Source organism: Culex pipiens, chromosome 3, assembly GCF_016801865.2.
Source record: "Culex pipiens pallens isolate TS chromosome 3, TS_CPP_V2, whole genome shotgun sequence".
NCBI lineage: Eukaryota > Metazoa > Arthropoda > Insecta > Diptera > Culicidae > Culex > Culex pipiens.
The window spans coordinates 101,598,271-101,620,648 of record NC_068939.1 but is presented as its reverse complement, the minus strand read 5'-3'; the positions used below and the strand labels follow the sequence as shown (position 1 = coordinate 101,620,648).

Genomic DNA, 22,378 nt, shown 5'->3' with positions numbered 1-22,378 from the left:
ACGCCATACCACTTAGCATGTAAAAGAAATGTAATTATTATAAGAAAGTTCAATAAAAACATATTTAAAAGCAAAAAAAAACTTGTGTGGCTTTCGTGTCGAATTTATAGAACAGCAGCATTTAAATCGCGTGTTTCAAACATTTATCAGTGGCAAATGCATATTTCTTGTTATCGCGAAAGGGTGTTTAAATTTACAGAATGATTACATTGTGTCTGCATTTCATCGTGTACATAATTTTACTAACGTCTAGTTCAACTACAACCGAGTGTCCATAGCAATTTAAAAATTATGTTTAGTTTTGCTTAGTCAGTTTTTAACCATAGAAGTATTAGGTAAAACACTCCAGGATACCAGCATGGATTTACTTCACACCTGTGCCGAAGAATCATCAGTACACGAATTGTCTCATTTGATAGTAAAGGACCGTAATTGGTTCGAAAGGGTCGTTTTGGTGGTAATTGTGGCGTTATCTATTTACTGTTCCTACGCCGTATATATAAGCACGTGGACGAGATAGTGGCAGGGGCGAGGGAGGGGAGGGGGGAGAATGGACCAGGGGGGCAGACAGGCCACCCTTTGTTTTGGCTTTAGAATGGATTTAGACCAACTGTAAGGCAAGGGTCTTATAAAGGACAGCAAATAACATCACCATACCGGAAACGACGTTTGAATTCATTGTATTTTTCGAATTATGAGCAATAATGTAAATTTATTGACAAAACCACCCAAATGTTGTTTATTTCGAGGTTTTTAAATAAGCTTTCTGAAAAGGTGGATTGTTTCAAAAAGTTTGTTCAGTGCTTATAATGTTACTAGATGTTACTACTAAAGTAAACAAAAAAAACGGAACCTTCAAATCATTTAGAGGCTTGGTGGTAGAAGTGTTATATTAGAATGGACCACCCTTTTCCTGGCTTATAAAACCAATGAAAAGTTACGAAATTTGAGCTAAATGGATTATTTCACTTCTGTAGCTTCACAAATCACGTTTTAGGCAACATAAGTTGATTTTTAAGTTGTTTTGGTATTTATTTTTTCGACATATTTACACTATTTTCAAAAATGTTTGTTTATAAAAGTAATCTAACTTCATGAAACTATATAAGAAATGTCTCTTTTTATGCTTTTGTATGGTTTTTGGTGCATTTCCCTTAGGCGGTCCATTCTGCCCCCCTGCCCCTATCAGGAGAATCCTTTCGTTTGAACTCTTGAAACTAACTATCGACGCATTCATACCGTTCGTTCGAAATACGAGTTTTGCCAAAGTTGGTATGTTGGAAATTGCTCGGACTGTTCGAAATCTAGACTTCAAATTATCTGCTAACTTTCTTCTAGTCATTACCGAAATAGAAATGTGCTCTACATCTTCAAATTATTCGCGGTTTCAATATGTTGGGTGAGTTTTGTATGCTTTTAATAATTTAAAATGTCGAAGTGTAGCATATCGTAGCTATATTGTGACACGTCATATCTTTTTACTGCAGCCGTGTCACAAGATAGCATACTAGTGACGCTATCCTGCTCGTTCCTGATAGCAACATCAACTCATGTGAGCAAGATAAACTGATTGTTTGTTTACACTTCGTCTTCGGTAAAAGGATTTATAAATATATTTTAGGAATTTGCTAATATTCGGAAAAAAGATTAAATTAAGCTTCGTGTTATTATCACATCACGTGACACTCTGCATATGAAATGTAGTTTCGATCAGATCGTGCTTTCTTGCCACACCATGCTAGTGCAACAACTTGGCCAAAAGGGAATTCTGTCAAAGGCAGATTTTAAACACTTGCATGTATGTGTACAGTACATTTTTAATTGTAACTCGAGATTCCGGAGACCGAAATCAATGCAAATAACGATCAAACAAACAAAACGTGTTTGTTATTGTTTACATTGCGTGATTTAGTTTTTTTTAGCCATGGTCAAACGTCAAAAAACAACTTAAGACAAGATAGCCATTTTTAAATGTTCACATTTTTTTGTATTTTTAACAGTTTCCGGTTTACACTTCTGAAGGAACATGGTCAGACTGATGCTTGTCGTATGATTCATGTGAATTTAAAGTTGTTATAAGTGATTATGTGGTTGTGAATACACAGATTGTAAGACAAAATTTCATTGTTATTAGTACATATTCATAAGACATTTTTTTTATAGTTCCTACACACAGAAAATGAAGAATGATGGCAACCGACAAAATTAGAGTTGCATTCAAGCAAACTGAGATGACAGAAGTAACACTTCTAGTACCGTCATCTGGGGCGAATCGGGACTATAGTTTGAATAGGGACAGCAGTATTTAGAGTAGTAAATGGTTTTAAATTTGGAAATGGAAGTATACATTTTGTTGGTCTGAGTCTGTTCTAACCGAAATTAACCAGAAAAATCTAAATATTGTGCTCTTACATGGTTAAAACTGCTGTCTCCATTCGACCCATGTGTCCAGATTCACCCCTGTTGACGGTAGATCAAATTGTTGTTAATGACTATTTGAAAAATATTGCTGGCACTGGACGCAAGTGTCTGTACAATTATGAATCTAAACTATGTTCTGATGTACTAGAACACATTTCAAATGTCGATTTATTTATTTTTTCGAGATTTTCATTTCAGATTTACTCAGTCAACTTATGCAATTTTGATTGTTAAGAAGAGCAATTTTATTGTGTGGTTGTGTTCCATTTTTCTACATTATTCGTGAGTGTTAACTTTTGTAATTATGTAAATCTGAAGGAATGGTTTGCTTGGCCAGCAACATTAATGAATGGTATTTCAGAAGCTGTAAATGTTGGGATATGTGTTTGTCTGCCAAGTTTAGAACAAAATCTGTTGAAATCCTTAAAAGTTTTTATTCTCTTAATTATTCTCTTAATTGATGTCGTATCATCAATCATATAAGGGTTAAGATTGTTTTCCCAAAGCGCCATGTAAAAAGGAGTGTTCTATTCAGCTTAAGCGATTTAATTGGTAAGTTTTTGAACGGGAAATAGTGGAACAGTGAAATAAAGGTTGTTTTATGTTGTTCCAGTATCGTTTGGTGGCGCCGCTGCCCTATTTCTCGGGTGCAGTTTTCTGAGCGGGGTTGAGTTTATCTTTTTTTTTTCTGGAATACATTGGAACTGCCTGCTGGTGGAGAATGCAAAAGTGCAAAAGAAAATATGGATTAAAGTTTCGGATTTTAAATAAAAGAACATCAGTTTTGCTAATCTGAACAGTAATGAACCAATATAATCAGATCATAAGTTTAGTTTTTCACAATGCTTTTATTCAATTAGGGTCTTTTTACAATAAATTAGTTTGGCTTAGATGATAATGATAATAACGACTAGACTCACTTTGTAAATTCTTAAATATAGCTAAATAGTAAGAATCACTTCATCTGGCTTGTCTACAATGTGTTCGGCGTTCAAGATCGTCCATCGAAGTCGGGTTGCTGGTCCCAGCCTTATCGTGATCATCCAGCATCCCTAAAAGAGGAGTGATGCAGAGTGTTCCTAAATACACCAGCAAACCGACCTCGAGACATAATTCAGTTCGTTCACTTTACTAACATTTGGTGTAGTTTAGAAGAAAAAACTATTTCTGAACCGAGTACATCGGGGCAAGGATGTCTTCTTCTTGAACCTGAATTTCATAATCTTCATCGGGATTCGCTGCTATTCGATTGTTACTCAGCTGCTTTATCTGTTGACTGTTTAGATGCACCGTATCTGTGCCATTTAGTGATTTAGTTCCTTTGTCTGATCGTCCAAATCGCATAAAATTGTTATCCATTTTCACTAATCGCATAAATCGTGGATCTGAGCGTCCAAAACGCATCAAGTTTCCTTTGGATCTTCCAAACCGCAACAAGTTACCACGTGGCGCATTTCCTCCCGCTCGTCCAAACCTCATCAGATTGGCACGATCCATTCGAAGAAACTTGTAAGGGTCAGCTCGTTTCCCAAACCTCATGAGATTCTTGGGCGCATCACGGCGATAGTACACATACTGCTTTGGCTTAATTTGCTCTCCCGATTCGCTAATTTCAGTTTCCTCAGCAGAAATGGGAGTCCGCTTTGAAAACGGAACTTCTTCGTCTCCACCAGCCTCTTTAGACTCACCCTCCTTGCTCATTTGATCATGATCACCTTCCTGATGCACTAGCGAGTACGGAACATCGCCCGGAACCCTTCCAAATCGCATAAATCCTCGATCAGGCCGACCAAATCTCATCAAATTAGACTGTTTACTGGCACGGGCCACCCGTTGCAGCTTCGGATCTGCGCGGCCAAAGCGCATAAAGTTCTTGTCCAGGGCACTTCTCCTTCGGGCCTCTATCTCGGTGTTGTCACTCTTGATGCTCCGACGGAATTCAAACACCAGCCCGTTGTTACCATTGCCATAATCGCCTTCACTGCCCTCCGGACTGTAATCGAACACGGTAGCAGGTTCGTTTTCCGGCTGATTACCATCCGCTGCCAGCTCGAATTCGGCACAGGACAGATGGCTGCTGCCTTTGTACAACAGGATTACGAGGAAGAAATACATTTTCATTGCGGTACCTGGAAAGAAACAGCAGAAGATAACATTGAATATTTAAAAACTATTTTCCCTTCTATTAAGGCCGTTGCAAATATTTTTCAAAGTTTATGTCTCCCCCCTCCCCCCCTCAAAATTGTCAAAAAAATCAGGGGGCAAAAAATATTTTTTCAAAAAAATATCAAAATTTCAATGGAAATAGAATTCTGCATTGATAATCACATTTAACATGTTTGGACTCGTTTAAAAATATTTTGAACTTTTATGAAATTACAATGTACAGCACCGCAAAAACTTTTTTTCCGCAAAAATAAAATTTTCGTCATTTTATTTAGAAATTCTGGAAATCAATGATTGCAAAACAACTGGACAGGTGTATAAGTAAAAAGTAAATCTTTCCCAGTTCCTGAGGAGAACACCCTTGAAGAGTATCGGGGCCGGCATTTACAAAGCGGATTCAGTGGCAGTTTCATTCTCAACTTAATGTAAACATGTTAAGGTTAATGTTAACATTCCATAGGTCGCCTCCCTAAGGTGTCGTGATAAGGTCCAGTTTGTGAAGATACACTACCTTCCCTTTACTAAGCAATCGATTCCAGAAGGGAAAAGATCACCAGTTGTGTTGGTCCGAGCCGGGATTTGAACCCCGATCTACCGCTTACGAGGCGGAAGCGTTACCACTGGGCTACGTGGCATTCAAATGTTGACACCGTGGCCTGTAATTTCAATTTTTAGCTTTTTTTATTTTTTTGCTCCCCCCCCCCTTTCGACTTTGATCAGAATCAGGGGCGTCAGCCCTTGGGGGGCGCTGAAATCGATGATTGTACAAAATTTGCATGTCAGCCATAACATCCTCATTAGATATTTGAAACAGAAAGGGCGCCGAATTATAAAATAGAATTAAAAATAACTAGTTAAAAAAATATTTAGGGGCGCCAAAGTCAATTGTATGAATATTTCTACTGAAGTGTTTTTGAGAATCCATACTTAATGCTAATTTTTTTTTTTCATCAAAGAAGGGGCGCTTAAGTGGCAGAAAGTTAAAGGAGTTCTAGAAGAGCTTCTCAAAATAAATACACGTTAATGTTTGGACCGTTGTATAATGAAGTGTAAGTCATACCCAGCGCCGTACCTAGGGGTTGGCGCAGTTGGCGACCGCCAAGGGCGCCAGCCCTTGGGTGGCGCCGAAATCGATGATTATACAAAATTTTCTTGTCAGTTATAACATCCTCATTAGGTATTTGAAACAGAAAGGGCGCCAATTATAAAGTAGAACTACAAATAACTAAATAATTTAGTTTAAAATATTAAAAAAAAATATTTAGGGGCGCAAAATCAATTGTATGAAAATTTCTACGGAAGCGTTACTGAAAATTCAAAATGTTGTTGGTGAAGTTATCTAGTAGCATTGTTATCTAGTAATATCAGAAATTATTGAAAAATGTTCCGAAGTTATCTAGTAAGCAAAAATATTTTGAGAAGTTATCTAGTAGCTTGGTCATCTATTTTGTATATCTATAATTCTTTGTTTATTAAAAAAAACATCGCTACTAGATAACTTCTGTACTAAAAAGTTATCTAGTGGCGATGTTTTTCAAGTTTTAGTACTTTACTAGATAACTTTTTAGTACATTACTAGATAAATTCTCCCACCTCCTGGTAATAACAATTATTTCGTTTTTCCTCTTCTTTTCCCCCAAAAATCCCAAAAAACAGATTATTGATTGCATGAAATTTCAATTTTTATTTTGCTTGTAAAATCGATTTAAAATTATTCAGAATACATTTGAGACAATAGATCGATAACTGTCATAATTTGAAAGCATTTTATGATACTTTTTGTCTTTTTATTTAATTTTGAAACATTGAACATTTTTTGTAATGGCCTTATTTTATTTAGAATATTTTCAATTGCTATTTTAAAAATTACACATATTTCAATTCATTAGTAAGTCCTACTGGAATCATTATCACATTCCATTCATTTACATGTTATTATATTTTATTCCTGATTTGTGTTCATTTATATTCTATTTCGATACAAGCAATAATAAATTACCGTTGCTCATTAGCTTGAAGATTTTGCATTATTATTATTATTATTTTTCAATGAAGTTCACAATAAAAGTAGAAATTAGCATTATCTAAATCTCGCAATATCCCGTAATAATAAAATCTAAATCAAACACATCAAGGAATGAATCAAAATATCTGCTTGCGCGCCATGAGAGTGTGTGCGTGCGGCCAGCACAATCCACGCGCCGACACACGGCGCACGGGATTTTTTGATCTCTGAGGTTTCTCCTTTTATTCGTTGCCCGTTGCCTTGCGCGGGTAGCAAATATCTTGTTTTTTTTTTGGTAATCAAAAAAGTGTGTTATAAAAGTTATTGAAACATTGATTTATATATACCAACGTGTTCGTTACATCATAACGAATCTAACGGTATATAAAAACATTGGTGAATACCGGAAAATAATAACAAAATCTTGTGATAAACTGCGCTCCTCTGATTTTCCGCAAAGTCTACGGGAATCGTATGGAGAAGTATGAAAATCATGAGTTTAACTGAAAAACTAAACTAGTTGTTCATATTTGGACTTAGAGACTTGATTTTTTTTACAGTGATTCCCTAGAATGTGTACTATAGCGTCATGCTCATGGTTTTTGAAATTTCGTTGACATGGATTTTTAAAAAATCAATAAGCGGGACGCGCCAAATCTGGCCAAAATATGGCAAAGCCTGCCGATTCCCCTTAATGCTAAATTTATTTTTTCATCAAAGCGCCCCGCTCAAGTGGCAGAAAGATTAATAAGTTCTAGAAGAACTTCTGAAAATAAATACAGCATTAAAGTTTGGACCGTTGCAACGCGTTGTATAATGAAGTTTAAGTCAAATCTTCCAGACTAACAAATTGTTCAACTACAGTCATGCCTCGGTTAAACACGGCCCAGTGCTTAACTGAAGCACAGAGCTTATGGGTTTTTGGCTATATGGGAGACATTGGCTTTAATCGTATGAAAAATCATGCAAACATCAAAAAATTATAGTGTTTTGGAATCGGGATGATGTCAGTTATCCATTGAAATTATTATTTCATGAAAATTTTCACAAAAATACGTATTTTTCCTGTATTTCGAAAATGCATTTTTTTTCTCTAAAGGATCCAAAAATATATTGTTATTGCAATATGGGAATAAAATGATCAGGTTTTTTCATACATTTCGGATGTAATAACAACATTTTTAGAAAATACTCCAAATTTTCACAAAACTACGTTTTTTCGAAAAAATACTCAAATTTTCAATTTTTACAATATGGGTATCTATCGATCGGGTTTTTTTTCATACATTTCGAATGTAACAACATTTTTAGAAAATACTCAAAATTTTCACAATACTTCGTATTTTCGAAAAAAAACTAACTTAATCCACTTATGTGGTTGGAGCCTTCCTCACAACAATGGCTGTACACAAGTTTCATCTATTTTTTAGATCCGGCTTCCAAAAAGTACATCGATATCACTTAAGTGGCCATATCTCGAGACAGGGTTGCCATCTTCAATGTTTTGGACTCGTTGGAAAGGTCTTTTGATAACCTAACCAACAATGGGGCGGATGGTGGATCCGTACATAGTTTACATACATTTAAGTGAGATCCGGCTTCAAAAAAGTACATCAATATCACTTAAGGGGCCATATCTCGAGACAGGGTTGCCAGATCTTCAATGTTTTAGACTCGTTGGAAAGGTCTTTTGATAACCTAACCAACAATAGGTCGGATGGTGGATCCGGACATAGTTTACATACATTTAAGTGAGATCCGGCTTCAAAAAAGTACATCAATATCACTTAAGAGGCCATATCTCGGCCTTCGGATTTCTTTTATTTCGGACACAAATAATAACGCACGTCTTTCATGCCCAAACAAAACACACGACTGATTTATTTCTCGTTTTCTCACGCACACATTCTCAACATCTCTCTCGGCTGACCTGCTCTCTCATTACGCTACATGAACGCTCTCTCTTCTCACTCTCTCTCTCTTCTCTGCCACACTCATTCACTACATCCTCGTTCTTTCCTACTCTAAAAATTCAATCATTTATTCAGATTAACATCAGCCTGGTGATCCTTTTATGCGGAAAATTCAGCTCATCTCAGAATTCGGCTTCAGCAGATGCATCTCCGGTATCCTTGATCGTGACACATATCAGCCAGAACCCCAACGTCAACGTGGTTACCTGCAATTAAAGAAATAAAAAACGACAACTTGGAAAGCTATCGTGTAATTAATTGATTGAATAATACACCTGGAAATATACCCTACAATCTTCCCAGAAATTCTATTAGGAGCTCTGATTCAAGTCGTGTAGGTTACAGCCTATCGTTTCTTAAATCATCACTTCAAAAAGATTGAAAATCTAAACAATTCCTATAAAATTCCTAAAATTGTTTTGCTTCATCTTCCCTGAATCCAATCATAACCTTACATTTAAGTTTTGCAAGTGATGCCTATCGATTCTTAAACCATCACTTTAACAATATTGAAATTTGAAAACAATTTTCCAACTTCCTAAACATCGATAAAATTTACCTCTTATTAAATCTTCCCTGAATTCCAATCATGAGCACGAATTTAAACCTGTCTATTCATAAATCATTTCTCAAAGATATCTAAAACAAAAGTCTTCTCAAACTTTTCTAACAATCGATAATATTTATCTATTAATAGATCTTCCCTGAATCCAATTATAAACTCAAATTTTAGTCGTGTAGGTTACAAGCCTATTGTCTGTTAAATCATCACTTCAGCTTGTTCAGCAATCGATAATATAACAATATACGAATTCCAATCATTGTCGAGCCCAATTTTCCATGAATTTTGAATATTTCGGACACAAAAATAAGCTCTAAATTGGGTCGTGTAGGTTATGAGCCTATCGATTCTTAAACCATAACTTTAACAATATTAAAATCTGAAAATTTCATTCCTAACTTCCCCAACAATCGATATTTATATTTTAAAATCCAAACATGAGCTCAAATTTAAGCCGTGTAGGTTATAAGCCTATCGATTCTTAAATCATCACTTCAAAAGATTGAAACTTCGTTAAAAATGACATACTTTTCCAACAATCGATTATATTTATCTTTCAATATAACTCCCCGAATCAAATCATTAACTCAAGTTTAAGTTTTAGCCTATCGCAATCACCACTTCAATAGATTGGAAATCTTAACAATTTCTTACCCAGCTTGTTCAACAACCGATAATATACCAATATATGAATTCCAATCATTGTCGTGACTTTCGCCCGATTTTCTATTTATTTTGAATATTTTGAACAAAAAAATAAGCTCAAATTTAGGTCGTAAAGGTTATGAGTCAATCGATTTCAATTTATTTCTCCAACAATATTGAAAATCAGATTTTTTTAATTCCAACTTCTCCAACAATCGATAAAATTTATCTTTTACTAAATCTTCTCTGAAATCCAATCATAAAGTCAATTTAAATCGTACAGGTTATGAGCCTATCTATTCTTTAACCATCACTTCAACAGTATTGAAAATTTGAAGAAAGAAAAAAAAAAAACTTTTCCAACCATCGAAAATATTTATTTCTACTATACCTTCCTTGAATCCAATCATGAGCTCAAATTTAAGTAATGTAGGTTATGAGCCTATCATTTCTAAAACTATCACGTTAAGATGTGAAAAATCTTTTACCAACGTTAATAAATCGATATCATTTATGTTATACAATCTTCCCGGAAATCCAATCATGAGCTCTAATTTAAGTCATGAAGGTGATTTAAAATTCTACCCTCTAATGGAATTCACGCTAAAAGACTCCCACATCGAAGCTTTATAATCACAAAAACTCAAGCCAAAAGCTCAAACATCCACGCGCTACCCTATAGGGTACTCAAGCTCAGAGATTTGTCCTTCACGCTCTAACCTCACATGGGACTCAAGGTAAAAAATATATCATCTTCCATGCTCTACCCTCGCAGGGGATTCAAGCCCACAAACTCAAAAAATTACGCTCTACCCTCACAGGGGACTCAAGCTAAAAAAAACTACAGCAATCACGCTTTACCCTCTCAGAGGACTTAAGCTCACAAACTCCAATAGTCATGCTCTACCCTCACAAGGGACTCAAGCTCAAAACTCCAGCAAATACACTCTACCCTCACAGGAGACTCAAGCTAAAAAAAGTCATCATCCAGGCTCTACCCTCGCAGGGGACTCAAAGCTAAAAGATTCATCTACCAGGCTCTAACCTCGCAGGAGACTAAAGCTAAAACATTCAATATCCACGCTCTACCCTCACAGGGGACTCAAGCTAAAAAAATCATTTTCCATGCTCTACCCTCGCTGGGGGCTCAAGTTTAAATATTTATGATCCACGCTCTACCCTCACAGGGTACTCAAGCTCAAAACTCAAAATATCACGCTCTACCTTCACAGGGGATTCAAGCCCAAAAACTCTAACAATCACAATCGTCTTCCATGCTCTACCCTCTCAGGGGACTCAAGCTCAAAGTTTTTATAATCACGCTCTACCCTCTCAGGGGACTCAAGCTCAAAAACTCCAACAATCACGCTCTACCCTCGCAGGGGACTCAAGCTCAAAAACTCCAAAAATCACGCTCTACCCTCAAAGGGGACTCAAGTTCAAAACTACAACAATCACGCTCTACCCTCACAGGGGACTCAAGCTCAAAACTCAAAATATCACGCTCTACCCTCACAAGGGATTCAAGCTCAAAAACTCTAACAATCATAATCATCTTCCATGCTCTACCCTCACAGGGGACTCAAGTTCAAAACTCAAAATATCACGCTCTACCCTAACAGGGGATTCAAGCTCAAAAACTCTAACAATCATAATCATCTTCCATGCTCTACCCTCTCAGGGGACTCAAGCTCAAAACTCAAAATATCACGCTCTACCTTCACAGGGGATTCAAGCCCAAAAACTCTAACAATCACAATCGTCTTCCATGCTCTACCCTCTCAGGGGACTCAAGCTCAAAACTCCAGCAATCACGCTCTACCCTCTCAGGGGACTCAAGCTCAAAAACTCCAACAATCACGCTCTACCCTCACAGGGGACTCAAGCTCAAAACTCCAACAATCACGCTCTACCCTCTCAGGGGACTCAAGTTCAAAAACTCCAACAATCACGCTCTACCCTCACAGGGGACTCAAGCTCAAAACTCAAAATATCACGCTCTACCCTCACAGGGGATTCAAGCCCAAAAACTCTAACAATCATAATCATCTTCCATGCTCTACCCTCTCAGGGGACTCAAGCTCAAAAACTCCAAAAATCACGCTCTACCCTCAAAGGGGACTCAAGTTCAAAACTTCAACAATCACGCTCTACCCTCACAGGGGACTCAAGCTCAAAACTCCAACAATCACGCTCTACCCTCACAGGGGACTCAAGCTCAAAACTCCAAAAAAACACGCTCTACCCTCACAGGGGATTCAAGCTCAAAAACTCTAACAATCATAATCATCTTCCATGCTCTACCCTCTCAAGGGACTCAAGCTCAAAACTCCAAAAATCACGCTCTACCCTCTCAGGGGACTCAAGCTCAAAAACTCCAACAATCACGCTCTACCCTCACAGGGGACTCAAGCTCAAAACTCAAAATATCACGCTCTACCCTCACAGGGGACTCAAGCTCAAAACTCCAAAAATCACGCTCTACCCTCACAGGGGACTCAAGTTCAAAAACTCAAAAAATCACGGTCTACCCTCTCAGGGGACTCAAGCTCAAAACTCCAAAAATCACGCTCTACCCTCACAGGGGACTCAAGCTCAAAACTCCAAAAATCACGCTCTACCCTCTCAGGGGACTCAAGCTCAAAACTCCAGCAATCACGCTCTACCCTCTCAGGGGACTCAAGCTCAAAACTCCAGCAATCACGCTCTACCCTCTCAGGGGACTCAAGCTCAATAACTTCAACAATCACGCTCTACCCTCACAGGGGACTCAAGTTCAAAAACTCAAAAAATCACGGTCTACCCTCTCAGGGGACTCAAGCTCAAAACTCCAAAAATCACGCTCTACCCTCTCAGGGGACTCAAGCTCGATACTTAATAAATCACGCTGTACCCTCTCAGGGGACTCAAGCCCAAAAACTCCAACAATCACGCTCTACCCTCACAGGGGACTCAAGCTCAAAACTCAAAATATCACGCTCTACCCTCACAGGGGACTCAAGCTCAAAACTCCAAAAATCACGCTCTACCCTCACAGGGGACTCAAGCTCAAAACTCCAAAAATCACGCTCTACCCTCTCAGGGGACTCAAGCTCAAAACTCCAGCAATCACGCTCTACCCTCTCAGGGGACTCAAGCTCAAAACTCCAGCAATCACGCTCTACCCTCTCAGGGGACTCAAGCTCAAAAACTCCAACAATCACGCTCTACCCTCACAGGGGACTCAAGCTCAAAGTTTTTATAATCACGCTCTACCCTCTCAGGGGACTCAAGCTCAAAAACTCCAACAATCACGCTCTACCCTCTCAGGGGACTCAAGCTCAATAACTTCAACAATCACGCTCTACCCTCACAGGGGACTCAAGTTCAAAAACTCAAAAAATCACGGTCTACCCTCTCAGGGGACTCAAGCTCAAAACTCCAAAAATCACGCTCTACCCTCTCAGGTGACTCAAGCTCGATACTTAATAAATCACGCTGTACCCTCTCAGGGGACTCAAGCTCAAAAACTCCAACAATCACGATCTACCCTCACAGGGGACTCAAGCTCAAAACTCCAAAAATCACGCTCTACCCTCACAGGGGACTCAAGCTCAAAGTTTTTATAATCACGCTCTACCCTCTCAGGGGACTCAAGCTCAAAAACTCAAAAAAATCACGCTCTACCCTCTCAGGGGACTCAAGCTCAAAATTCCAAAAATCACGCTCTACCCTCTCAGGGGACTCAAGCTCGAAACTTAATAAATCACGTTCTACCCTCTCAGTGGACTCAATCTAAATGTCCAACCAACCACGCTCTACCCTCACAGGGGACTTAAGCTCGAAACTCCTACAATCACGCTTTACACTCAAAATCAGAAGTATCCCTCAAAAGGATACTTTCTATCCTTTTTTCAAGTTCAAAACTCCAAAAATCACGCTCTACCCTCTCAGGGGACTCAAGCTCGAAACTTCAAAAATCACGCTCTACCCTCAAAGCAGTCTAAACATTATGCGAAAACACCACATAAAGCACTTTAAATTACCAAGATCAAATCTTAACTACGTTAATCTTGTTGTGAAACAGCAACAACATTCAACAAAAGTATTATTCGAACTTAACTCTTCAATTCCAGCACCGGTACTACAAAAATCGAAAATTCCGTCCAACATCAGCCCGACATCGGTCCAAAAGTAAAGTGATTTCTATATAAAAACTTCGTGAAAAACTGGCCCACATTTATCTGTACTTTGTTCGTCTTACCTTAGCGGGGAAACGCTTCCACACAGATGACGTTTTTTTTTCTCCTTTTCACTCTTTTCTTCCGGGGGCTACTGTAATTTTTAGCAAACAGAACCACCAAAACACAGCTCAAGAAAAAACAAAAATCGCCACTCTGTCATTTCCCACAACACAGTTCTGTTGCAACCTCTCTGCCACCATGGTCACAAGCGTCAGATTTTCAACACTGTTGCCAAGATAACACCGTCGCCATCATGTCGTACGGCAAACAAATTTCTTCAAAACAACCCAAACACAGCTGAAGGAAGTGAAAAATTGCCACTCCGTAATTCCACACAACAAAGCTCGGCTGCAAATTTTCTGCTACCACCAAGGTCAAACAAAACCGACGCCATCATGGCTGCTGCCGCTGCTGCCACTGCAAAAACATTTCGCCTAGCAAAACGCCAAAATTCACTCTTTTTTCGTTGTTTTCACAAAATTACGCTACACACTCGCGATGGGAGCAATTGCTGCGCCAATGTCGTGACTTTCGCCCGATTTCCTTCGGATTTCTTTTATTTCGGACACAAATAATAACGCACGTCTTTCATGCCCAAACAAAACACACGACTGATTTATTTCTCGTTTTCTCACGCACACATTCTCAACATCTCTCTCGGCTGACCTGCTCTCTCATTACGCTACATGAACGCTCTCTCTTCTCACTCTCTCTCTCTTCTCTGCCACACTCATTCACTACAACAGGGTTGCCAGATCTTCAATGTTTTAGACTGATTGGAAAGGTATTTTGATAACTTAACCAACGTCGGTTCGGATAGTGGAGCCGGATATAGTTTACAAACATTTAAGTGAGATCCGGCTTCCAAAAAGTACATCAATATCACTTAAGTGGCCATATCTCGAGACAGGGTTGCCAGATCTTCAATGTTTTGGACTCGTTGGAAAGGTCTTTTGATAACCTAACCAACGATGGGTCGGATGATGGACCCGGACATAGTTTACATACAGTTAAATGAGATTGTTTGTTTTGTTTTGTTTTGTTTTGTTTTGTTTTGAGATTCAAATATATGTGAAAACACATTTTTATACATAACATTTGAACTACTTATCGAAACTTCAATCTGTATAAAACTCGATCTATGGGACCCTAAATCAAGTCGAATGCAACAAGTTCGGGTCAAATCGGTTCAGCCAGTGCCGAGAAACATGAGCTAGTTTGTTGGTCACATACATACATACACACACACATACACACACACATACACACACACATACACACAGACATTTGTTCAGTTTTCGATTCTGAGTCGATATGTACACATGAAGGTGGGTCTACGACGTTTTTATACGAAGTTCATTTTTAGAGCAGGATTATAGCCTTACCTCAGTGAGGAAGGCAAAAATACTCAAAATTTCCGTTTTTACAATGTGGGTATTAAACGATCGGGATTTTTTCATACATTTCGAATGTAATATTCGAAAAATTCTTTGAAAATAGTCAAAATTTTCACAAAACTACGTATTTCCGAAAAAATACTCAAATTTCCGTTTTTACAATGTGGGTATCATACAATCGAGATTTTTTCATACATTTCGAATGTAATAATATTTTTTTTTGAAAATACTGAAAATTTTCACAAAACTACGAATTTTTGAAAAAGTTCTCAAAATTTCAGTTTTTACTATGTGGGTATCAAACGATCGGGATTTTTTCATACATTTCGAATGTAATAACAATATTTTTTGAAAATACTCAAAATTTTCACAAAACTACGTATTTTTGTAAAACTTTTCAAAATCGCCTCGGTTTTGCATCCCCCATATGCGGTGCTAAACCGAGGCATGACTGTATATGTTATTTCCACGTTATTTTGGCTGTGAATCATAATCAGCCAAATTGTGAAAAAATACGGTAATGTTTTGAGCTTCTTGAAAATAGGAATTATTTTGACATTAAAACATATAACTTTCTTTTGAAATTTTGACATTCTCGAGTTTAAAAAATGGCCTTTGAAATAATTTCAGCATGATTTTCCTTTTATAAGCAACTTCGTGCATTGAAATTGGGCTACGCTTTTTCAAAATACTAGAGTTTTGAAATAGTAAATTTTCACCAATAAGACCAACACTACATTTTAAGAAAAAAAAAGTTTTCAGAGCACACAAGCTGTTCTGACCATCACTTTTTCAGTTTTAGCTTAACCGGTGTTGTTTACTTTTTAAATCGTCTAAAAAGCTTTGAAACTATTCAAGCTTTTTTTAAATAAAAAATATCGATGACAAAAAATCAATGCAAAACATAATTTAAAAAAAATATGAAAAATATTCTCAAGCATCGTATCAACGAATCACTGAAAATGAATAATAATTCCTTATCTTCATATTTTTTACCAAAAATAATGCTCTTATTATTATCATTAAAATAAGTTTCATCATGAATTGCGCTGGATTTTGAATGATCTTCAATTGATTTTGACGAAATTTGGTTCTGCTGCCGCGTGTTGAAAAATTATACTTCGAAGCCACTTCGATTCCTATCCAGATAGAACAAGCGAGCACACGGATGTCGACTTATTATTTTTTAATGTTGAAGAAGGTTTTTTTTCCTAATTTTCTAATTACACCGAAATGAAATCCAAAGCCAAATCAGCTAATTATATTACAAATCCGGGAAAGTTTTTGCTTATACAGTCAAATTAATACTACATCAGATCAATTTATGCAGGCTTAGAAAATATTAAATTTGCCAAGCAAAATGTATCGTGATTGAGCATTCAAGCTCCCTCATTGTCGATTTTAAGAAATCTGAGGAAATATTTAGCCAACTTAATTCCTACAATGAATTTTCAATTCAACCTATCTCATTTGAAAATGAACATCAATTTATCAAAATGCTTGTAAGTTTGGGAGGGGCGCCAAATTGATGCTTCGCCAAGGGCGCCGTGGGCCCAAGGTACGGCTCTGGTCATACCTTCCAGACTAAAAAATGTCCAATTATGTGTTATTTTCACGTTAATTTGGCTGAGAATCACAATGAGCCAAATTGTGAAAAAATATGGTTATATTTTGAGCTTTTTTGAAATAGAAATTATTTAAACATTAAAACATATACCCTTCTTTTGAAATTTTTACATTGTCCAGTTAAAAAAATGCCTTTGAAATATTTCCAGCTCGATTTCACCATTTATAGTCAACTTCGTGCATTGAAATTTGCATACTCGTTTTTCAAAATACTAGAGTTTTGAAATTGAAAAACTGCTGTAAATTTTCACCAATAAGACCATCATTTGTTAAAAAAAAATGTTTTCAGAGCACATAAAAAAACAGTTCAATTTTTTTTTCAATTATAAACAAAAAAAATTTATCAAGGTTTAAAAACATTTGTATAATTTTGCGCAAAAATATTTTTCTAGAATATAAAATTTAATTTTACGAATTAAAAATAAACAAATTAATACTGATGAAAATACAAATCAATGCAAAACATAATTTAAAAATAAATTAAATTATGTAATATATTCTCAAATATCGTTTGGGATTTGCCCATACTCAAAATGAATAAAAATTTGTTATCCTAATATTTTTTTAACAATTTTTCTCATAAAAACAATTTCGTCAATACTGAGAAATTTTAGAAACTTATGATTGCAAAACAACCGGACAGTAGGATGGCTCGAGATGGTCCATTTTTTAGAATATGAGGTTGCTTTTAGGTCTCTAAACAACTCCCGAAAATTTGGAAGTGATTGGTTGTGTCCACACTTTGCGCATAGAATTTCAATTTTATATGGGAATTAGTATGGAAAAATCTTCTTTATTACATTTTGATTTTTATCACTTTTATTTTCCACTTAACTCTTCAAACCAACACAATAGCGTTAATATTGAGAAAATTCTCTAAAACTTTCCCCAAGAAAGTATTGTGCTATTTTGCTACTATCAAAAGATACAGCGTGCTCAAAACTAGTCGTAATCGTGATTTCCAAGCAAAAAACACGTTTAAGACCAGTTTTGAGCATGCTATTGTGTTGGTTTAAAGAGTTTAGGTGGTTGTTTTGAGGCCCAAAAGGCATAAAAATTTTTTATTTTTTTTTGTCAGAATCGAGGGACATAAACTTCAAAGGCCTAAATTGATTTTGACGAAATTTTGTTCTGCCGCCGCATGTTGAAAAATTATACTTCGATGCCGATGTGTTCTTTTCAACTAAGCTTGCTGGGATTTCTATCTAGATAGAACAAGAGAGCACACGGGCATCGCATTATTATTTTTCAATTTTGAAGAAGGATTTTTCGTTGTAATAAACGAAATGTCTCGAAATCAGCTAAATATTTTACGAGTCCGGGAAAGTTCTTTGCTTATACAATCAAGTTAATACTAGATCAGATCAAATTATGCAGGCTCAAAAATATAAATTTGGCTTACAAGTTATAGCAAAATTTATCATAATTGAGCATTTAATTCTGCATTTATCTGAAAAATAAGTTTAAAAAAAACAAAAACCTGCTATCAGTATCGATTTTATGAAAACTGAGAAAATATTCAGCCAACTTAATAAATTTTCAATTCAACCAATTTATTTGAAAAATAAATCATAAAATAACCATGTTTCTGAATTTAACCATATTAAGGTCTCCAATTGAAGTTATAAAATCAAAACTCATATTGGAGCAATCATTGAAAATTAATATCAATGTATCAAAATGCTTGTAAACTTGGGAGGGGCGCCAAAGCGATGCTTCGCCAAGGGCGCCTTGTACCCAAGGTACGGCTCTGATCAGAATCGAGGGACATAAACTTCAAAAAATATTTGCAACGGCCTTAATGATAAACATAAAAATTAACAGAACCTATAAAATAAAAATTAAAAAGAGCTCATCTGGAATGCCCCCAAATTACATTTAACGCAAGACCATTGACTAATTTTTAAGTTGGATAAATTAAGTATTGTCTCCTATAAATATACTACATATTTGCAAAAAATCTTCCGGAAGTTAAATTTTATAGAACTCAATACGAAGCAGCTTTCCTGCGAAGGTCACCGTGTGCATTTGTCTTATATTAAGAATCTTCTGTTTTCTTTTTGCTAGAAAACGGCAGAAACGCAAGCATAAAACAATATATTTTTGTGCGGCCCATTCATTCATACCCTTAAAAAATAAAATGAAGAATCCCATTCTCCGGTGACGCCACACTGCTGCAAGCAAGATTCCGTTCCAACCGGCACAGCTGTTTGTCGGTTTATGTTGTTTTAATTAAGTGCTTTTTGTCACCCACGAACGAAGTAGGATTCTTTTGACTTTTCTGTGGTTTATCGTGTAATTAGATTGCCTGATTAGGTAAAAATGTTGAAACAATTTAATTCTAGCTTTAAATTGTGCAAATAAAGACTTGAAATAACGATGTTGTGATAAAATGTTAAAATGTAAATTATTCTGTTAAGAAAATGAACCATAATATTACTGTTGATTTCGAACGATGATATTCGTTTTCAAATCAAAGTAAAAGAAAGAAAATAACCCGACTTCTTTCGACACCACTTTGCGATTTTGGTAAAGATCCAATTTTACCAAGCGCCGATTGTCTGTTTTCCGTCCTGCAATGCGTGGTTTGTGAAGGGTGAAGTATATTATCAGTATATTTTGACAGCACTTTTAACTCTGACAATCTCAGAGAAACATAGCATAGCGCTCATATTCTAATATGAAATTTATATTGTACAAAAAAAACTCCAGATACTGTATCAAATGTTTAGGTTCAGGTTGACTGACATATAATTTAATAGGTCAGAACTTATCACAGGTTGTAGACATATAGACTAAAGCATTTTTTAAGAAAAAGACTCAAATGGTTTTTCAAAGCTGGATTTATTATTCCAAAGCCAACCGTTGACATTTTTGCTGTCGGCCACCATTGCTAGTACCAACCACTAGTGTCTTCCTTTTAACTATAAGGACTTCGCCGTCCTGGGATCCTAAGTGTTTGAGTACGGTGGACACGAACACTCTTATATAATTGAACTAAACATAATCATATACAAGAATCTATTTAAAAATACTGGTACGATTCTTATTTGCTTTTAGAAAATTGTTGGTGATACCAATCAAAGCAACTTTGTCAAAGAATTAAATGTTTTCTCACTATCCACACTGTTGATAAATTAACTAACCAACAACACCACATATCTTTGCAATGAATTCGAGGATTCGAGTGGTAGAAAAAACAGTCGCCTGCTCGATTACCGGTGTTCCAATAAAAATTATGTTTCAGTGAAAACTTATGCACGCCCTAACAATATGCAAAATTGTGTTATATTTACTCTACTGAAATCTGAGCAAGTGTAAAACAATGTTCAATCTAAAAAATAAAAACATTCGAGATTATTTTCTGAGTTTTCAGATGAAAAAAAAATGCTGAATCACGCGAAATCTAGTGTTCTTAGACTGTTTAGTATTTCATTCAGACGCTGTATCTGAGCAAAAAGTCAAACTATCGTCAATAATTTTAGCAAATTTTAAGAATCGATATTTTCGGGATTAAAGAGTAATGGAGACGTCATTGATTTTGTTTAAAAAGATTTCAGTCAAATAAAAAAAATAAATATAAATGACCGAAGTCTCAAAGAACTGCTCTATGTTGAACTTCCTACCTTTGTTTTCAACCAAGTCCTGCTAAAGGACATCGTAAATGTCACTACAAAAACCGCAAAAATAGGTCAAAAGAAGACCTACGAAAAAAATGCTGGTTAAATTCCATTTTAAAATGAAGCACCGTCATCACCATTTTAAAAGTAAAGTACACCCCCCAGACTCAATGCACAGTGGGAAAAAGAGCCCAAAAAATTGCTAAATATCAAAAGCTTCCTTTTGCACCAGGAACAATAATCCGATGAAAAATCACACTGCACAGACCGGTGGCCGGAGTACAGGCCACTGGAAGATCCAGATTTTCGGAATTAGTACAGAAAAACCTCTCTTACGCGGTGGCGTTACGTTTTTTATTTCGTCGATTTCTCTAAAACCATAAAACATTTTTGGAAGCTTTAAAAAGCGTTTTGTAGATCTGAATAAAAACTATAAACTGCTTTAAAAAGATTGCTAAAATGTTGCGTCGGTCCAGAGAAATCTACAAGTTAATAAAACGTAACGCACCGCGTAAAAAGAGGTTTCACTGTATCAGATTTATCCAATTATGAACTGATTTGCATTCTTCTACCATGAAAAGTCATGCAAAACAATCCTAAAATAATTCTTAAATACCATAGGACACATCAAGGGGTTGGCAACTCTTAGGGCTATAATTATTATGTTAACCAGTATATCAAAATATATGTTAGTATACTTATTATTTCCTTTACATATCGTCAGTATACTTACCAATATACTGAGAATATCATAATATACTAACAGTTTTTTGCTTTTCGGTTAGTATACTAACAAGTATACTGGAATATCGTTAGTATACTAAGTATTACTAAGTAACCAAAACCAAAACCGGAAGCGTCCAATTTGGTCAATTATTAAAAAAAAATAGAAGGATTGAAGGTTACATTTTTCAACGCAAAAACTAAAAACGGCAATTTCCAAGATTGATGACTGCTCACATTTCATAAATGTATGTTTTTGCAACACAGGACCTTTGTCAAAAATAACATTTAGTATTTTTGTGCTACTTGAAAATAAAGCATGCAACTTTATCACTGCTTTGGTTTTTTCCTCAAAAAAAAGTTTTCACTAATTTTCACACTACAATTTTTCTGAAATATCCAATTTTTGTAGCTTTAAATGGAAGGTTGCATTAATATCACTAAAACTAATCAAATTATAATTACTTCAGATATGATGTAACATTATGTTCCAAACTTTCAAGGTTCACATCAGAACTGCATTCTTATTGCCACACGCACAACAGCAAGTTTACCGGCAGATTTGGCACGTGTAACACAAATTTTCCCCAAGATCACTTCGAGCTTTGTCGCGTGCGCGCTCTGTTCTCGAACCAACTGTCGTTAGTGAAGTTCCGACGACTCCTGTGAAGGTCTGCTAGTCTACTGATTCCGGCGAACCGATTCTGACGGTGCCCGTCCTAAAAATGTACCGCCAAAGCACCAAATATTGGTTTATGTAGCGATACTTTTGCGTCCCTTTTGTTTGGATGTGTGCGTGCGCCACCACCAACACACTCGGGCCCGATGGACAGATTCTCATCACGCGAACTGGCAGCATCTTTTTTAAAAGCAGCATGATGCCAGTTGAGGTAATTTTACATGATTTTGTAAATGTTTTGGAGGCCACTTTAAATGTATATCGACTAATCAACCATGCGTCTCCATTCAATCATATTATTTGCAACTAATACATGGAGACGCTTGGTAGTACATCAA

At 36.4% G+C, this 22,378-nt stretch overlaps 1 protein-coding gene across 3 annotated transcripts in view; it reads right to left on the bottom strand.

Moving 5' to 3' along the window:
• Positions 1–3,217: 3,217 nt before the first annotated feature.
• LOC120418830 (FMRFamide-related peptides) overlaps positions 3,218–22,378 on the bottom strand; it is a 47,783-nt gene continuing 28,622 nt past the window's right edge. The window contains exons 1-2 of one of the 3 annotated variants that reach the window (XM_039581347.2): positions 21,827–22,073; positions 3,218–4,550 (exon numbers count right to left, since the gene is read on the bottom strand). In XM_039581347.2, the coding sequence (XP_039437281.1) occupies positions 3,583–4,542 (960 nt within the window). In that variant the 5' untranslated portion in view covers positions 4,543–4,550; positions 21,827–22,073 and the 3' untranslated portion in view covers positions 3,218–3,582. Of the gene's footprint in view, positions 4,551–21,826; positions 22,074–22,378 lie in introns of those variants that run through there. The other 2 variants (XM_039581349.2, XM_039581348.2) reach the window with 2 other exon arrangements.